The 19478-nt window shown below is 40.1% G+C and overlaps 2 protein-coding genes and 1 pseudogene across 2 annotated transcripts; all 3 read left to right on the forward strand.

The window, feature by feature from the left end:
* Window positions 1-5485: 5485 nt before the first annotated feature.
* On the forward strand, window positions 5486-6424 carry LOC110259644 (olfactory receptor 7C1-like). Its single transcript, XM_021085129.2, has one exon. The coding sequence runs from the start codon at window positions 5486-5488 to the stop codon at window positions 6422-6424; it is 939 nt and encodes a 312-aa protein (XP_020940788.1).
* Window positions 6425-10547: 4123 nt separating this feature from the next.
* Window positions 10548-12260, forward strand: LOC110259645 (large ribosomal subunit protein eL21 pseudogene; annotated as a pseudogene).
* Window positions 12261-16666: 4406 nt separating this feature from the next.
* On the forward strand, window positions 16667-17644 carry LOC110259762 (olfactory receptor 7D4-like). Its single transcript, XM_021085509.2, has one exon. The coding sequence runs from the start codon at window positions 16724-16726 to the stop codon at window positions 17642-17644; it is 921 nt and encodes a 306-aa protein (XP_020941168.2). The 5' UTR covers window positions 16667-16723.
* Window positions 17645-19478: the final 1834 nt, after the last annotated feature.

Consider the following 19478-nt stretch of genomic DNA (forward strand, 5'->3'; position numbering starts at 1 on the left):
CTATCTATCTATCATCTATCTATCTATCATCTATCTATCTATCTATTTATCTATCTATCTACTAGATTTCAGCCTGAGGCACAAGCAAGCCTGTGAGCACTTTTTCCTTCATGATTTAGGAAGATTTAAGTTGATGAAGATAAAGGAGAGTGTTCTTAGGGTGTGGGCAAGCCAGTGGGCAGAGTGGAACATTTTCAGGGACCAAAGATGGTTTGGTGCAGGATACATGTGGGTGAGAGGTATGGAAACAATAAAAGAGTAGCAAGTCTTATGTGGGCATGTACGTTTAATTCACTGAATGGTTTCCAGAGAATTATTCCCCTAAGTCTTCCAGAAAAAAAGAGAAAAGGAGGTTCATGTGATGGTGGGCTGCTTGTCTCCCTAATCCTGTGCTCATGTCAAAGCCCTGATTTATCTGTTTTAATTTTTATTAAAATATAGTTGATTTACAAAGTCCCTTCAATTTTTGCTGTATGGCAAATTGACCTAGTCATATATCTATAAACATTCTTTTTTTCATACTATCTTCATCCATCTTCTAGCCCAAGAGATTGGACAGAGTTCCTTGTGTTGTACCGTAGGACCTCATTACTTATCCATTCTAAATGTAAAATTTTGCATCTACCAACCACAAACTCCCAGTCCATCCCAATCCCTTCCCCCTCCTCCAGCAAACACAAGTCTGCTCTCCGTGTCCCTAATCTGTTTCTTCCATAGGTAAGTTCATTTGTGCCATATTTAGAATACACATATAAGTGACATCATATGGTGTTTGTCTTTCTCTTTCAGACTTGCTTTACTTACTATAAGAATCGATAGCTAGGAGTTCCCGTCGTGGCGCAGTGGTTAACGAATCCGACTAGGAACCATGAGGTTGTGGGTTTGGTCCTTGCCCTTGCTCAGTGGGTTAGGGATCTGGTGTTGCCGTGAGCTGTGGTGTAGGTTGCAGACATGGCTCTGATCCCATGTTGCTGTGGCTCTGGTGTAGGCCGGTGGCTACAGCTCTGATTCAACGCCTAGCCTGGGAACCTCCATATGCCACAGGAGCGGCCCAAGAAATAGCAAAAAGACAAAAAAAAAAAAAAGAAAAAAAAAGAATCTATAGCTATATCCATGTTGCTGTAAATGGTGTTATTTTGTCCTTTTATAGCTGAATAATATTCCATTGCATATATGCACCACATCTTCATAATCCATCTGTCGGTGGATATATAGGTTGTTTCTATGCCTTGGCTATTGTGAACAGTGCTGCAAGGAACATAGGGGTGCAAGTATCTTTTTGAATTAAAGTTTTGTCTGGATATATGTCCAGAACAAATATCCTCATCTTATTCAGCTGCCCGTCATCTCTGGAGCTGTCTCATAGTCTATCACTGTGCAGTCCAAGATGGTAACCATCAGCTACCCATGACTATTCACCACATTTCAAGTACTCACTAACCCATGTGCCTAGGACCATATTTGGGCAGTGAAGATATAATACATTTTCATTATCAAAAAACAAAAGTTCAATGGGACAGCTTTCTCCTACTCCTTTCTGGGAAAATGAAATTTTCCTGGATTTCTCACTACTCTTGCATTGAGAGCCCTAGCCTCCCAAGACACCACAAAGTATATGAAGTAAAGACAGAGAATGTTAGATTTCACTTCCCTTGGAAATGTTTTGCTCTTGTTACATGAATGAGCCCATGATGGCCTCTGTCTATTGGCCCAAAGGATGTTTATAGCTTCCTTGTGGGTTATCACTCTTCAGTGCAAAAGCCTGTCAGCACCAAACTCAACTTTTCAGGCATCCAGTTTTTAAAAATAGCTCAAACAATCACATTTGAAGTCATTTAGAGCTGTCTGCTTTGCACACCCTGAAAAACTCACTGGAGAGCTGTTACCAATGGATGATAGAAGGACCTCATAGATTTAAGACCCCAAGCAGCTCTAGCCCTTCCCTTCCATGGCTCTCTGACCCAGGGATACAGTGTTCCTGTGCGTGAAAGTGAGCTCAGAGTTTCCCACTTTGCCGTCTTGGACACTTTTCAACTATGTTTTATTTTGTTCAGTGAGATGTAGAGATCTCCTTTTACCATGTGAAAACCAACTTGTTCTAATTCTATGCTTGTGTTCCTCCCTGCATTGTCTTATAGATGCATTATTTTATTTTATTTATTTTATTATTTTATTTCAGTGGCTAGACCTGTGGCATTGGAAGTTCCCATGCTAGAGGTTGAATCCAAGCCTCAGCTGTGACCTATACCAGGGCTGTGGTATTACCAGAGACTTTAACCCGCTGTACCCAGCCAGGGATTGAACCAGGGATCAAGCCAAAGTCACTGCAGTGACCCAAACCTCTACAGTCAGTTCCTGAACCTACTGCACGACAACAGAAACTCCTGAAAGCCTGATTTTATTTCCAATATGCATATCACAGTTTTCCATCTATTCTAAAGTCAGGCATCTGATCCAATCCCAACTCTGCCATTTACAGCATATGACTGAAGCAAATTGATCATCTTCTCTACTGTGTTATTCACCCTAAAATAGAGGTAATAACCCTCAGGTAAGGTTATTATTAAATAAATGAATATTAATAAAGAGTGTGGTCTTCATTGCTGGTACTTCCGTTAATAAGTTTTCTTAACTGTGAATACCAAACTCTTTATTACTATTCATTCATTTAATAATAATCCTGACCTAAGAGTTATTGTCTCTATTTTAGGGATGAGTAACACATAGAGGAGCAATGGAGTTGTGTATTATCTATACAACTTCATATATATTCATATGACTGTGAAGAATATATTCATAAACTCTAATATCTTCATATATTCTGAAAAATATATTCAGATATTCAGGTCTGAAAGAGCAAGTCTTTGATTTAGGGTGCTGACAGGTACTTAGATGGCCCTATGGAATTGCTCTTTAAGGATGTTGATTGGCAAAGAATGAGTAGTTTAGATTCTAATGGGATATTTTTCAGAGAGACTCCTGAGCCCTGCATGACATCATGCCTAAGGAGAGGGGATCTCGTAATGTGAAAAAAATGTAACTGTCCACAAATATCCCATGTGGAAATAGAATTGTCAGGCACAGTTTCCAATTTTATCATGGTTCCTTCTTTCTTTCCCAAGGGCAAAGCTGTTTAGAAGGAGTCACACTAGGAACATTTATTTAATTAGGTGCTTTGGGAATTCACCCTCGGATGCCCTGAAAGGATAAATGTTCCTTGTGTGTCCCTGTGCTCCCAGCTCACTTACCCCAGACCAGGAAGAATATTATCACCTTGCCTATTCCAGGTGGTATCTGGACTTCATACCAACTTTCTTTCTGGGGATCTCTCACCATCCATCTTTCCATCCATCAGTGCAACCAGATTTTCTTCCCTGCTATCACCTGGATGATCAATGTGGGCTTAGTAAGTGCTTTCAGAAAGAGAACCGTGTATATGTGCATGTGGAGAAGGCTTTTGTGAGCAGTTAAGTGATTCTAGGGACAGGGACATGAGTAGTGGCTGTGAGCTTCTACTAAAAATTTCTGAAAAAACGTAGGCATGTGGCTTCTAAGTGGACCAGACTCTAGTTGAATTAAATGATAGTGATTTATCTTCTACTGATAACTTCAATGGTAATGGGACTAGTAAACTGATAAATTTACTGATAACTTCCCTGTAATCTGACTGCCCTTTCAGGGCTTGGTATGATACTGCCTGAGCATTTGAGCTAGATTTTCCCTATCATTTGGAGAAATAGCATCTCTTTCTTTGTGTGCTATAAGTGACCCTCCAACAACACAGCTTGTGTTATAATCCCCCTGACCGCTGGAAGCACTTTTATTTTATTTACTAAATTATTTTTGGCACTTTAAAAATTACGAATGACTTTAAATTTTGGTAAAGGGTAATTTTGTGCAATATCTTTCTTAATATATATTTCTTAAGGGTAATTTTGGTACAATATATTTCTTAATTTTTTAGCAGACTTCAATTGTGAGGATAAATGCTTCATGGTCACACTGAATTCATTTTAATATTTTTGTACTATTTTTGGCAGCTGTTTGTATTCTGCCATATAACATCATAAAAGGAATGCTTAGAAAAGTTTTAATATGGCTGGAGGAATTTTTGAAGCTCATAGCAACACAAATCATTTTGTCACTCCACAAATTTTTCCTCTTCATTGGTATATTTTATTCCTATCAGAATGAATTTTGATTCTTCCCTATTGTTTAGGATTTAATCTAGTGAATGCGCTCCTGATTGAAATTATAGAAACCCCGTGAAACCAGCTTCCACAGAAAAGGGAAGATTCACAGAAAACACGTATATGTATTTAAAAAGAATGAAGAAGGTGACCAGAAGTCTTGAAGGTGCTGCTCCCCAAACTGGAAAGCCTCACAGCCAAGGTCATCATTTCTGTTGATTTCCATTTCTCTCTCCTTCCCATATTCTTTGAAGCCAAATGATCTACGATATCCCATTCTCTCTAAGTATTTGACTCACTGCCTTCAGCTCCACAGACTATATTTCCCAAATTCTAAAATGTGTTGAGCCATGATTTCCGATGTTTCCATCATGTTCTAGGCACTGTTGTTTAAAACATCAACCCATTTATTCCTCTCGACAATCCTACAGAGTAGGTATCATTAAAATCCCATGAGCATCATTAAAATCCCATGTCAGCAAGTAGGAAACTGAGGTACTGAGAAATCCAAGAACTTGGCCAAGAGCAATGAAGAGTAGAGCCAGGATTCATGGCATAGCAGTCTGACTCTAGGATTCCTAATTTAACATGATCCTGACCACCACACCTAGTTTCACAGTTCAGTACACTGGTTCTGACTCATAGGCTGCCTTATTTTCAAGTATAACTATGGTCACCCCTAACCCCAGACCTTCAGGTGATGTGTCCCATCAGGTCTACCCCCTCTGGTTATTAACTAAAATATGAGTTTTATTTCTAAATATCTTCATGGAAGCTGATGGCCAGATTCGGCCACATGCCACTCTCTCATCAAATTAGTTCTTGTCAGGGGGCAGTGGGCCCAGAGCACCACCAACACACATAGTTTGTCTAGAGGACTAAAGAAATGTGGGACAAGGCAGAATCCTCCAAGAGGCAAATTTCAGCACCTCCAAAGGAAGAATGTTCAAACCATTGATGTGCTCCATTGGAAAGGGGCTGATGCCAAGCTGGGCACCACAGAGGTTGATGCTTTCTTGAGACAGATTTTGTATGCAAAGTCTAATTTGTGATAAATCTCAGAAGAGGGAATAGATTATCCCTGAAAATGATACCTGTAAAAGATAATGACATTTGTAATCACTCCCAGGGAATGAAAACTAAATTGTTAGCCAAAGTACATATTTTTCCTGTTTGTTTTTTTTTCTTTTGAGGGGGGTTACCAGTAGGATAAAAGTATTTTTATATGGGGGACTCATGTTTGTTTGTTTTAATTAGCATAGGTTTGTCAGTTACCTGGCAGAATTAACAGATACATGGATACAGAAAACCAAACAGGTGTCTCAGAATTCCTCCTCTCGGGCTTCTCAGAGGATCCAGAACTTCAGCCCCTACTGTTTGTGCTATTCTTATCCATGTACCTGGTCTCTGTGCTTGGGAACCTGCTTATCATCCTCACTATCACCTCTGATTCCCACCTCCACACCCCCATGTACTATTTCCTCTCCCACCTGTCTTTTTCCGATATTTGTGTCAACTCCTCTGTAGTTCCCAAAGTGCTGGTGAACATCCAGACAGAGAGCAAAGCCATCACTTATGCAGGCTGCATCACCCAGATGTTTTTTTCCTCAGCATTTGTGTGTTTGGACAACCTCCTCCTGAGTGTGATGGCTTATGACCGCTTTGTGGCCATCTGTCACCCCCTGCACTACACAATTATGATGAACAAACACCTCTGTGGACTGCTGGCTCTAGTCTCTTGGCTTGCCAGTGTCCTGGTCTGCCTCCTCCACAGTCTGATGGTGCTGCGTCTCTCGTTCTGCGCACACACAGAAATTGCCCACTTCTTCTGTGAAATGACAGAGGTGCTCAAGTCTGCCTGCTCTGATGCTCTCACTAATTATGTTACACTGTATTCTACAGTTGGTCTTCTGGCTGTTGTTCCACTGTTTGGGATCATTTTCTCTTACTCTAAGATTATTTCCTCCATATTGAAAATGTCTTCAGTGGAGGGGAGGTACAAAGCATTTTCCACCTGTGGGTCTCACCTAACAGTCATTTGCTTATTCTACGGGACAGGGTTAGGCGTGTACCTCAGTTCTGCCTTCCCCTCCTCCTCCTCAATGGGAACAGTAGCCTCAGTGATATACTCCATGGTCATCCCCATGCTGAACCCCTTCATCTACAGCCTGAGGAACAGGGACATGAAGAGGGCCCTGAGGAAGCTTTTCAGCAGGTCTTTCTTCTCCATGTGAAGAGCCATGGATGTTGTGACTGGGGAGTTATGATAACCAAGCGTCAATACCCTGGTAGACAGAAATACAGAATCTTCAAATCCTTTAAGTGCGTGCCTGTCCCTCTTTTTCTGAAATACCATCACTTGAGTTTCTTCTGAATTCACACACCCATGAGCAACTGCTACCCATGAACTTCCTTTAGTGACATTTATGCCCTCTTTCTTGCGCAGACATATTTATCCAAGTCTCTGCTGCATCATCAATAGACATACCAATATAGCAAATAATTCATCCCCCAGAGGAGCTAAAATCCAAAAGATTGACAATACCAAGAGCTAGCAAGGACTTGGAGCAATGGGAACTTTCACACACTACTAGTTGGCTAGTATCCTTATACTAGAGTATAAATCGATGTAAGTCTCTGGCACCTCTACCAAGTTTAAACATACTCCTACTCTACAGCATAGCTCCCCCATTCAGGTATATACCTGACAGAAATTGGTGCTTATGTCTACAAAGCATGTTTAAAAATGTTTGTGGCAGTGGAATTTTGGATAGCACCAAACTGAGAATAATTCAAATACCCATCAGTGGAAGAATGAATAAAGAAGCTATAGCATACGTAAATGCAGAAAACTCCACACCAATATGAAATTGGAGGAGACAAGATGGTGGAAGAGTAGGGGGACACGCTCGCCCTATCCCACAATCACAAAAAAAAAAAAAAAATCTACAGGATAAATGACTCGCACAGAACAGCAACCAATCATTGGCAGAAGAACCTAAACTCCAATAATGGCAAGAAGTTCGTGACATTACTAGGTAAAATAAGAGAAAAGAGGAGTGAGAGAAGGTGAATCCCAGCTGGACAGGCACTACCAAAAGGGAACTGCAGAGGAGAAAGGGATCCTGAACCCTGGAAATTCACCTACTAGGGGTAAAGATCAAATGAACCGGAGGAATCTCCAGATGCAGAGAAGAGTGCAGCAGTAAGTTGGAGTACTGAAATGCCGATCAAGAACTGAACAGACCATCTGAACTACGGGCACAGTCACCAAAAATTAAGACGCCTCGGTGGGGGCTGGGCACCGAGTCCTCGGTTCCGGAGGTTAGTTGTCTTTTTGTTTTCTTTTGGGTTTCCTTTGCTGTGCAAAAGCTTTTCAGTTTGATAAGGTCCCATGGGTTTATTTTTGCTCTAATTTCTATCGCTTTGGGAGACTGACCTGAGAAAACATTCATGATGTTGATGTCAGAGGGTGTTTTGCCTATGTTCTCTTCTAGGAGTTTGATGGTGTCCTGTCGTATGTTTAAGTCTTTCAGCCATTTGGAATTTATTTTTGTGCATGGTGTGAGGGTGTGTTCTAGTTTCTTTGCTTTGCACGCAGCTGTCCAGGTTTCCCAGCAATTCTTGCTGAATAGACTTTCTTTTTCCCATTTTATGTTCTTGCCTCCCTTGTCAAAGATTAACTGACCATAGGTGTCAGGGAAGACACTCTTTTCTTACTGATAACTTCCATGGTAATCTGACTGTCCTTTTAGGGCTCGGTATGATACTGCATGTTCATTTGAGCTAGATTTTCTTTATCATTTGGGGAAATAGTTTCTCGTTCTTTATGTGCTATAAGTGATGCTTCAATGACACATATTGTATTATCACACCCTGGCCATTAGAAGCACTTTTATTTCATTTACTGATTTATTTTTGGCCCTTAAAAATTTGCAAATGTCTTTAAATTTTTGAAAATTATGTGTCATCATTTTCAGAATATATCTATTTGTGTGAGGTATCAGTATACGAATCTACAATATATTTCTTAATTTTAAGCAGTCTTAACCTGAGAGGACATATACTTCCTGGTCACACTGAATTCATTTTAATATTTTCATATTACTTTGCAGCTGTTTTTATTACTGTCATATAACACCATAATAGGAACACCTAGAAAATTTTACTATGCTTGGAAGCATTTTTGAAGGGCATAGCAACCCAAATAAATAATTTTATTACTCTGGTCATTTTCCCTCCTCACTGGTATATTTTATTTATATGAGAAAGTATTTTTAAGGTTTCCTATTTTTCAATTATTTAATCTAGTTCATGCTCTCTTCAATTGAAGTTATTTAAACCAGATTCCATAGAAAAAGGAATATTAACAGAAAACACAAACATATTTATACAGAATGCAGGGTTAGAAGATGATCAGAGTCTTGAAGGGCTTCTCCCCAACCTGGAAAGCATCAGAACCAAGGTCCACCTCTTTCCATTTCTCTCTCCATTTCATATTCTTTTATGCCAAATTATCTACAATATCCCATTTTAAGTACTTGCCTCACTGCCTTCAGCCCCGCAGACTGTATTTCCCAACTTCTAAAATGTATTGGGCCAGGATTTCTCTAGGTTTCCATAGTGTTCCAGGCCTTGTTCTTTCAAACATCAATGTATTTATCCCTCCCAACCATCCTGTTGAGTACTTACCAGTACTAATCCCATTTCACCAAGTAGCTAACCAAGATACTGAGAAATCAGAGAACTTGGCCAAGATCAGTGAGATGTAGAGCCAGGATTCATAATGGAGCAGTCAGATTCTAGGATCCTCATTTGACTTGATACTTACTGCCACACTAGCTTAGTGCTTCACTACATTGGTTCTGGAATATATGCTGCCTTTTTGCAAACCTAGTGAGAGCCAACTGGAAATCCCAGACCCTTGGAGATGTGTGCCATCAGGTCCACCCTTTCCAATTATTAACTAAAATATGAGTTTCATTTGTAAGTTACCCTAGGGAAACTTTTCTCAGATTGGCTAGACACCACTCTCTTATCAAATTAGTTGTTTTGCGGGGGAGCAATGGGGCTAGGGCATCACCAACACACGTAGCTCTGCTGGAGTATTAAAGAAACATGGAAAAAGACAGAATCATCCAAGAGGCAAATTCTGTGACCTTAAAAGAAAAATGTTCAACCATTGATGTGGTACATCTGAAAGGGGCTGGTGCTGTGCTGCAAACTACAGATGTTGATGTTTTCTTGAGACAGATTTTGAAGGCAATTTTGACTGATTTGTGATAAAGACCAGAAGGAGGGAAGAGATTATCCTTGAAAATGTTACCTGTATAAGATAGTGACATTCATAATTGCTCCCAGTGAATGAAAACTAAATTATTAGCCAAAGTATATGTTTATTTCTTGGGGGAGGGGAGTTTGTGTGGTCAATAATATGATAAAAATATTTTTTATATTGGGGGCTCTTATTAGTCTGTTTTAATTAGCATTGCTTTGTCACTTGTCTGGCAGAATCATCAGCTCCATGGATGCAGAAAACCAAACAGGTGTCTCATAATTCCTCCTCTTGGGCCTCTCAGAGGATACAGAACTGTAGCCCCTCCTCTTTGAGCTGTTATTGTCCAGGTACCTGGTATCCGTGTTCAGTAATCTACTCTTCATCCTTCTGTGAGCTCTCACTCCCACCTCCACACCCCCATGTACTTCTTCCTCTCACATCTGTCTTTTTCTGATATTTGTTTCAACTCCACCATAGTTCCCAAAACTCTGGTGGACATCTGGACAGTGAGGAAAGCCATCACCTATGCAGGCTGCATTACCCAGATGTTTTTTTCCTCAGTATTAGTGTGTTTGGACAATCTCCTCCTGACTGTGATGGCTTATGACCACGTTATAGTCATATGTCACTGCCTCTACTATACTCTCATGAAGAACCCACACCTCTGTTACCTGCTGGCTCTAGTCTCTTGGTTTGTCAGTGTCCTAGTCACCCTCCTCCTGCAGTCTGATTGTGCTGCATCTCTTGTTGTACACATGCACGTAAATTACCCATTTCTTTTGTGAATTGCCTGAGGTGCATGTGACCACCTGTTCTGATGCTCTCAGCAATTACATTGTGCTGTATTCAGTGACTGGCCTGCTGTGTGCTCCTCTGCTGACTGGGGTCCCTTTCTCTTTCTCTAACATTATTTCCTCCATGTTGAAAATATCCTCAGTGGAGAAGTACAAAGCTTTTTACACCTGTGGGTCTCACCTAACAGTCATTTCCTTACTCTATGGGCCAGGGTAAGGAATGTACCTCGGTTCTGCCTTCTCCCCCTCCTCCTCAAAGGGGGAAGTGGCCTCAGAATGTACACCATGGTCACCCCCATGCTGAACCCCTTCATCTACAGCCTAAGGAACAGGGACATGAAGGGGGCTCTGAGGAAATTCATTAGCAGGTCTTTCTTCCCCCTCTGAAGAGCCATGGATGCTTCAACAGGGAAGTTACTATGATAACCAAGGGTCAACACCCTGGTAGACAGAAATAGGAAATCTTTTACTTAATTGTGGGTATGCATTGTCATTTCTTTTCTGAAATACCATCGCTTGAGTTTCTTGTGACTTTACACACCCATGAGCAACCTCTTTCACAAACATCCTTTAGTAACATTTATACCCTCTTTCTTATGCAGGAATGTTTATCCTTGGTCTCCTCTGCAGTATCATTAGACATATCACTATAGTCAACAATTCATGCCGAGAGTGGCTAAAACTCAAAAGACTGAAAATCCCAAGAGCTAGCAAGGACTTGGAGCAGTGGAAACTTTCACACACTACTAGTTGACTAGTTTATTTATACTAGAGTATCAATCAATGCAATCACATTGACACTTTTACTAAGTCCAAACATATTCTACTCTAAAATAATTTAAAAAAATAGAATCCAACTGCAACAGCTCAGGTTGCTATGGAGGTTTGGGTCCCATCCCAGCCTGGTGCACATGGTTGAATGATCTGGTGTTGTTGCAGCTGAGGCATAGGCCATAGTTGTAGCTTAGATACAGTTCTAGGCCCAGGAATGTCCATGTGCCACAGATAAGGCCATAAAAAAGTTGTCTTATGAATATGTTCATGGTTCATATTCAAAAGTTTTGAAAGAATAGAACATTTAAAATATTTATCTTATCCCTCTGAAGGAAGGAAGGAATAAAAAAGGAAGAAAGGTAAAAACATTGAATTTGTTCTTGAAAATTTCATTTGAAGTGCCTGTGAATCACCTCATTATTAATTTACACTTGCTGAAGTTCCCAGGTGGTGCAGCGGATTAAGGATCCAGTGTTGTCACTGATATTGCTTGCTGCTGCATTGCAGGTTCAAAACCTGTGCCAAGAACTTCCACATGCCCTGGGTGTGGCCAATAATAATTACTACTAATAATAATATCCATTTGGCAATGTAATATGTTGGTCAGACGTTATGTGTGAGCAATAGTTGTGGGAAATAAATTAACCTCCTCCACTGCTGCTTGCAGAGATTATAAAAGTGGTTGAAAATTTTCCATTCTCACCTTTCAGAGAACACCACCATCTTCCAGTAATTCATTGAAATAACCAACACAAAGGGAAAGAGGAGGGGCACCAGCTACATGTTCTCTAGGCCTTTTAGAAAATATAGAGTTGTTCCTTTGTACCCATACATGAGGATCTACAAGCAAGGTGATAATGTAGACATCAAGGGAATGGGAAGTATCCATAAAGGAATGCCCCATAAATGTTACCATAGCCATCTTGGAAGAGTCTTACAATGTAACCCAGCATGCTGTTGGCATTGCTGTAAACAAATAACTTAAAGACAAGATTCTTGCCAAGAGAATGAATGAGTGAATGAAGCATAAGTGCTCTAATAGCCCAGATATCTTCCTGAAATATGTAAAGGTAAACAACAAGAAAAATAAGGAAGTCAAAGAGAAAGGTCCTCTGGTTCAGCTGAAGCTTCAGTCAGACTCCACCTAGAGAAGCAGACTTCATGAGAATCAATGGAAAGGAGGCTGAACTATTGGAACCCATTCCCTATGAAGTCATGGCATGATAAGTGTAAAGAAAATAAAAGACCTGGTTTGGTTTAAAAAAAAAGGAAAAGAAAGAAAAGAAAGACAGAAAAGAAAATATACCATTCTCTTATCTCTGTGCTCCAAAAGAGCATCACAGAAAGTTAGTTCTTGGGTCTGGTTCTTAAAGAATTAAACTTTCTCTGGGGGACACCATGTCATTTAAGAGCCAAAACAAAGAAAGAGGAATTTCTCCTGGAAGGAGTAAACTCATCTCCCTCCAAGGCTGCATGCATAGATGACATCTTGGCTGAAAATTTTCCATACTCTTATCTCTATGCCTCAAGAGAGTGGAATTGTTTGGAGAGTGGAAAGACAATGGAACAGTTTATTTAATGAGCACCTCTGGGAATCCAAATCAAGAGATGCTGGAAACTTGAAATATGTCCCTGATGCCCCTTTCCTATAATTCTCTGAGCCCAGCCAAGTGCAAACAGAACTGGGCTTCTCAAGGACAGACCCTGGAGAACAGAGGGCTGCAGTGATAACCTTTAGAGAGAAAGTACCAGGAAAGGCTTGGGGAGTGAGACAGAAAAGAGGGGAGAGAGTGGGAACTGGGCTTTTCCTCTAGAACAATGATATGTAACAGTCCCATATTTATTTATCCTGTGACTGTGAAGTCCCGGTACTTTGAAAGTTCTTTAGTTTCTATGGAAACAAGTCTTTTCCAGCTCTTGCTGTTTCCTTCTCTTTCTTTGTGGAATTTGGAGCATCTCTCAAATAATTTTTCTAGTGTGTCTCCACTTCAGCCCTACTATTCCACAATTGCAGGCTTCTGTTGGATTTCTTGTGTCCAATCATTTATTCATCAAGTATTCAATGGAGATTGAATATGCACAAGGTATGGTAGAATTTATTACTAACGTGATTGGATTTTTCTATTATTTCAGTGTTTATTTGTTTAGAATAGGTGTTACTTGTTCATGATATATATTTTCTTAAAATAGATATGAATGCATTTTATCTAATATAAATACTGAATCTGGTTACTATATTCAAGCATATGATGAATTGGAAGTTTTCTTTTTTGTGTTATAACTTATTCCTTTAGTTCCATTTTTTTTTTCTGCACATGCAGCATGTGGGCCAGAGATAAAACGCACACCACAGTTGCAACCCAAGCCACTGTAATAACAATGCTGGATCTTTAACCCACTGAGCCACATGGGAACTCCTGGTCTCAAACTTTATTACATGCCTATCATTTGCATGAGTCGAGCACTTACTATATGCCAGGCAGCATATAAGTCACTGGAAAGATGATAATGAGCAAAAACTGTCATGACTTCTGACCCACAAATAAACACAGAATTACCAACATCAGAGTCACATCAAGAATAGTAGAAAATTAGAGAAAAAATAAACCCAAGGGACCTAATCAAACTGACGAGCTTTTGCACAGCAAAGGAAACCCAAAAGACAACTTACAGAATGGGAGAAAATAGTTTCAAATGATGCAACTGACAAGGGCTTAATCTCTAGAATACATAAACAACTTATACAACCCAACAGCAAAAAAGCCAACAATGCAATGGAAAAATGGGCAAAAGACCTGAATAGACATTTCTCCAAGGAAGAGATACAGATGGCCAGCAAACACATGAAAAAATGCTCAACATCGCTGATTATAAGAGAAATGCAAATCAAAACCACCATGAGATACCACTTCACACCAGTCAGAATGGCCATCATTCATAAATCCACAAATAGCAAGTGCTGGAGGGGCTGTGGAGAAAAGGGAACCCTCCTGCATTGTTGGTGGGAATGTAAACTGGTACAGCCACTATGGAGAACAGTTTGGAGATACCTTAGAAATCTATGCATAGAACTTCCATATGACCCCACAATCCCACTCTTGGGCATCTAGCCGGACAAAACTCTACTTAAAAGAGACACATGCACCCGCATGTTCATTGCAGCACTATTCACAATAGCCAGGACATGGAAACAACCCAAATGTCCATCGACAGAGGATTGGATTCGGAAGAAGTGGTGTATATATACACAATGAAATACTACTCAGCCATAGAAAAGAATGACATAATGCCATTTGCAGCAACATGGATGGAACTCGAGAATCTCATCCTGAGTGAAATGAGCCAGAAAGACAAAGACAAATACCATATGATATGACTTATAACTGGAGTCTAATATCCAGCAGAAATGAACATCTCCTCAGAAAAGAAAATCATGGACTTGGAGAAAAGACTTGTGGCTGCCTGATGGGAGAGGGAGAGAGTGGGAGGGATTGGGAGCTTGGGCTTACCAGACACAACTTAGAATAGATTTACAAGGAGATCCTGCTGAGTAGCATTGAGATCTTTGTCTAGATACTCATGTTGCAACAGAACAAAGGGTGGGGGAAAAATGTAATTGTAATGTATACATGTAAGGATAACCTGACCCCTTGCTGTACAGTGGGAAAATAAAAAAAATTAAAAAAAAAAGTATAGTACAGAAAGGAGTTCCCTTGTGGCATATCAGGTTCAGGATCTGGCATTGTCAGTGCAGTGGCTTGCTGTGGCATGGGATCAGTCCCTGGGCCTGGAAATTCCACATGCTGTGAGTGCAGCCAGAAAGAGAGAGAGTTTTTTAAAAAATACATTCCACCGACACCACACCCAGATTCCAAGAATAAGAATAAAATGTTAAAAAAACAATAGTCTAGGAACATCCACTTGTGGACCTCACACCCTGTCCTTTCAACCTTCACTCTCTGTTCTCCATCTCTCTGGCCTCTCAACTACCTTCATCTATCTTTCTTTAACAAGCTGACCAACCCACTGGGCAAATATCAATTCTGTTCTCTCTCAGCCCAAAATGATTGTCCTTTCCCAATCTCCTCTGTCAAATTCAACAATCCTTCCTCTCACAGCTCACTATTCATATTTGAGAGGTTTCTTCTACCCACCTCCCCAGAGCAAGTTACTCCTCAATGATTTTTCTCTCTTTAATGAATTGCATTCTCTAGGCATTACTAATGCCAAACTTTTTATCTATTATGGAGAATGTAAACATTTATTTTCATCTTAAATTTTCCTTTCAATTTTTAGAGTGGTCTGATACATAGGACTTTTGAATATTTTTTATCAAATCTTCTATTTTTTGTAATTAATGCCACTGATTATACTACTACACATTTCCACTTTTGAGCATGAACAAATGAGCTCCCATTCTCATAAACTTTGTATTTTATTTTAATAGTTTTGGGATTTGTTTCCTCTTCTTACCTATGAGTTCATATGATTTTCCCTCCTCTTGGAAGAATCCACCTGGCAGGAAGTATCTGAAAGCGGAAGCCATAAGGATCATTACTAACTACAAGAGCTACACAGCAGTCAAAAGAGGTAACAGGCCTGTTGTGTTTATAATTGGAACTCCTTCTTTGATGGCTGTCTTGTTTAAAGGGAAAAATGATCACTGATAGACAATTTGTAAGAAAAAATTTATTTATTTGAACAAGCTCACATTGATGAAGTGTCTGCTGTATATGTCAAAAGAACCACACTAGAAAAATATCATCTCGTTTAACTCATTCACTAGTCTTATGATCTATGGAATATTACCCCCATTGTAGAGGTGAAGCATCTGCACCTGAGAAAGATTGAACACCTTTGCTTTGAAGTCACACAGATGTAAGTTGGTGGACCAAAATTCTATTCAAGGAAGCCTGACATGAGATCCCATTTTCCTCGTTTTTGTTTTTCTGAACTCAAGCCACAGCAGTGACAATGAGAAATCCTTAACTGCTAGGCTACCAGGCTACTATCCCATTTTCTAGATCACAAATCCATACTATATGGTGGGAGATTTATGTACCAAAAATAAATATCATAAAAACATATTAATACTGATAATAATAGTAGCTATCAATTATTGAGATCTCACTGTGTACAAAGAAAGGCATTTTCAGACCTCACAAAGAATGTAACAAGAGTACCTGCAATTTTCGAATTAAAAAAAATAAAAAGGTATGGGAGAGTTAGCTGTGACATCAATTCAGGTCATAAAATTAAGGATCTAAAACTGTTGGAATTGAAAATCCATGATTTAGTCTCCACTAAATGAGTTATTACAACAAGTGAAGTTTGGAAATTATTGAAGAAAAGGACTTAAATGTCTTCACTTATTTTGGAAGGATGCTATCAAAGAAGAAATAGGTTTATGTTCATCAATTTGTAGAACAGAATTGGAACCAGTGAGGAGGAGATAAAAGGAAGGAGAGAGAGCAATTTCTGCTTACTAATGTCTGAATAACTATGCACATTTAAAATGGAAATGGGCTACCACCTGAATGAGAGAATCACTGGCAATAAAATGATTAATAGCAGGTGCAGGATGTCCATGAAAATGTGGAATAAAAAGGTGGTGACTAGCTCAGGTGCCAGTTGGCTGTTCACTGAAATTTGCTTTTGCCTCCTTCCCCAGCAGACACGCCAGCTACATGGAAGCAGGAAACCACACAGGAGTATCACTGTTTCTCCTCCTGGGCCTCTCAGAAGATCCAGAACTGCAGCCACTCCTTTTTGGGCTGTTCCTGTCCATGTACCTGGTCACCGTGCTTGGGAACCTGCTCATCATCATGGCTGTCAGCTCTGACTCCCACCTCCACACCCCCATGTACTTCTTCATCGCCAACCTGTCTTTTGTTGACATCTGTTTTGTCTCTACCACTGTCCTGAAGATGCTAGTGAACATCCGGGCTCAGAGCAAAGACATCTCCTACATAGGATGCCTCACTCAGGTGTATTTTTTTGTGGTCTTTTCTGGAATGGATGATTTCCTCCTGACTGTGATGGCCTATGACCGGTTTGTGGCCATCTGCCACCCCCTGCACTATGTGGTCATCATGAACGCCCGCTTCTGTGCCCTCCTGGTTCTGATGTGTTGGTTCGTCATTTTACCCATATCTCTGTTTCATATTCTACTGTTGACGCAGCTGACATTCTGTGTAGGCACTGAAATACCACATTTCTTCTGTGAACTGGATCAGATTCTCAAGGCTGCCTGCTCAGATACCCTCATAAATGACATCTGTTTGTATGTGATCACTGCCCTGCTGGGTGTGTTTCCTCTCACTGGGATCCTCTTTTCTTACTCTCAGATTGTCTCCTCCTTAATGAAAATGGTGTCCACTGAGGGCAAGTACAAAGCCTTTTCCACCTGTGGGTCTCACCTCTCTGTGGTCTCCTTGTTCTATGGGACAAGTCTAGGGGTCTACCTCACTTCTGCTGTGATCCATTCTCCCCGTAGAAGCTCCATTGCCTCAGTGATGTACACTGTGGTCACCCCCATGCTGAACCCCTTCATCTACAGCCTGAGGAACAAGGATGTGAAGGGGGCCTTGGGAAGGCTCCTCAGCTGAGTCCCTTGTTAGTGATGGGCCACTGGCCTCAGAACTAAGTGAACATGGTGGACCCCAAAGACAACTGTTGGCAATTTAAATGTCTTTGTTCTTTTTCTCCCCTCAAAGCATGCTTGATTTTTTTCTTTTCCCTAAGCATATGTGACTTGACATGTATTTTTTTGTATTGGTGTTTCAACAGCCTCCTCAGCAATTCACTTTTGACATTTCTCCCTTATATGTTGTCCATAAAATTCCATGTTTAGTCAGCATTTGCAGTTATTTATTTATTTACTGATTTATTTAGTCTTTTTAGGTCTGCACCCATAACATACAGAAGTTTCCAGGCTAGGGGTTGAATCAGAGCTGCAGCTGCAGGTCTACACCACAGCCACAGCAAAGTGGGATATAAGCTGTGTCTGTGACTAATACCACAGCTCATGGCAACACCAGATCTTTAACCCACTGAGCGAGGCCAGGGAATGAGTCCACATCCCCATGGATATCAGTCGGGTTCATAACTGAGCCATGATGGGAACTCCTGCAATCTCTCTTAAGATTTACAGTTGTAAATTTAAAGCAGTAATTATATCAAGCATTGATGTGGTCACCCCCAAGTTTTTCCTCTCAAACATTGGTGGTCTTCATCTTCATTTGGTTTTGTGCTTGTTGCCACCAGAATACATAGGATAAAAATCGTATAACAGCCATAACCAAGTACTTCTCATATCAGTACTGTGCTTGTTTCTTCACATGTATGACTTTATGTCATCTTGAAAATATCACTTTTAGATATTTTCTGTCATTCACCCCACTTTTCAAAACAAGAGACTGAGGTTGATTTGAACTATAATCTGGCTGGTTGACAATGACCCTGCCATCCCACTTTTCATAAGAACAGAGATGTGATGATTCAACTTCAAAGTAGGAATCTATATTTCCAAGCTAGTTTGTTCAGATGATTCATAGTAATATACTGCCTAGAAAAACTCTGAGCTGTTGCTTCATTCTTTGTGATCCTCCTTCCTTCTTTCCTTCCCTTCTTTTATTTGACATTTATTTCCCATCAAGGTATTTTTAATATATACCTTCTAAGATCCTAAAAAATGTGACAATGAATACCTTTAAGAGTTTTTTTGTAAATGTCCATCAACAGAGGAAAGGAGAATGTACAAGTGGTACATATATACAATGGAATATTACTCAGCCATAAAAATAATGAAATTATACCATTTTCAGCACCATGGATGGACCTAGAAATTATCATACTAAGGGAAGTCAGACAGAGAAAGACAAATACCATACAATATCACTTATATGTGGAATCTACAATGTGACTCAAATTGCAGAAAAGAAACACAGACTTAGAAAACAAACTTATGGTTGCCAAAGGGGACAGGTTAAGGGGAGGGATGGATTGCAGTTTGGGATTGGCATATACACACTCTGGTAAATGGAATGACTGGCCAACAGAGATCTGCTGTATAGCTCAGGGAACTCTATCCAATATTCTGTGATAATCTTTATGGGAAAAGAATCTGAGAAGAACGGATGTATGTACATGTATAACTGAATCACTTGATAGTACAGAAGAAATTATCACAACATTGTTAATCAACTATACTTCAATAAAACTTTTTTTTTAAGTGTTGTTTTCTCACATTGTTTAACTTACTTCCTGGTACTCCAGAAATGCCATCAGGAAGAGTAGTTACGCATAGATGGAACATGTTCAGAACTTAGCTGGCTTTTTGAGAAAGTTGGTTGAGTTGACTCTGCAGTGAAGGATGGAGCAGTAGCTGTCATCTATCAACATTCCTCCCTAGATCCTCTCAGCTTCTCCATGGCATGACGG

The sequence above is a fragment of the Sus scrofa genome, chromosome 2, assembly GCF_054392235.1.
Source record: "Sus scrofa isolate SSC_HxYL_T2T_F1_AM1 chromosome 2, Sscrofa_HxYL_maternal_Yorkshire_Landrace_v2.0, whole genome shotgun sequence".
Classification (NCBI taxonomy): Eukaryota; Metazoa; Chordata; class Mammalia; order Artiodactyla; family Suidae; genus Sus; species Sus scrofa.

Excerpts from the sequence above, each read along its gene's own strand:
- LOC110259762 (XM_021085509.2), top strand. The coding sequence starts at position 16,724 with ATGGAAGCAGGAAACCACACAGGAGTATCACTGTTTCTCCTCCTGGGC.
- LOC110259644 (XM_021085129.2), top strand. The coding sequence starts at position 5,486 with ATGGATACAGAAAACCAAACAGGTGTCTCAGAATTCCTCCTCTCGGGC.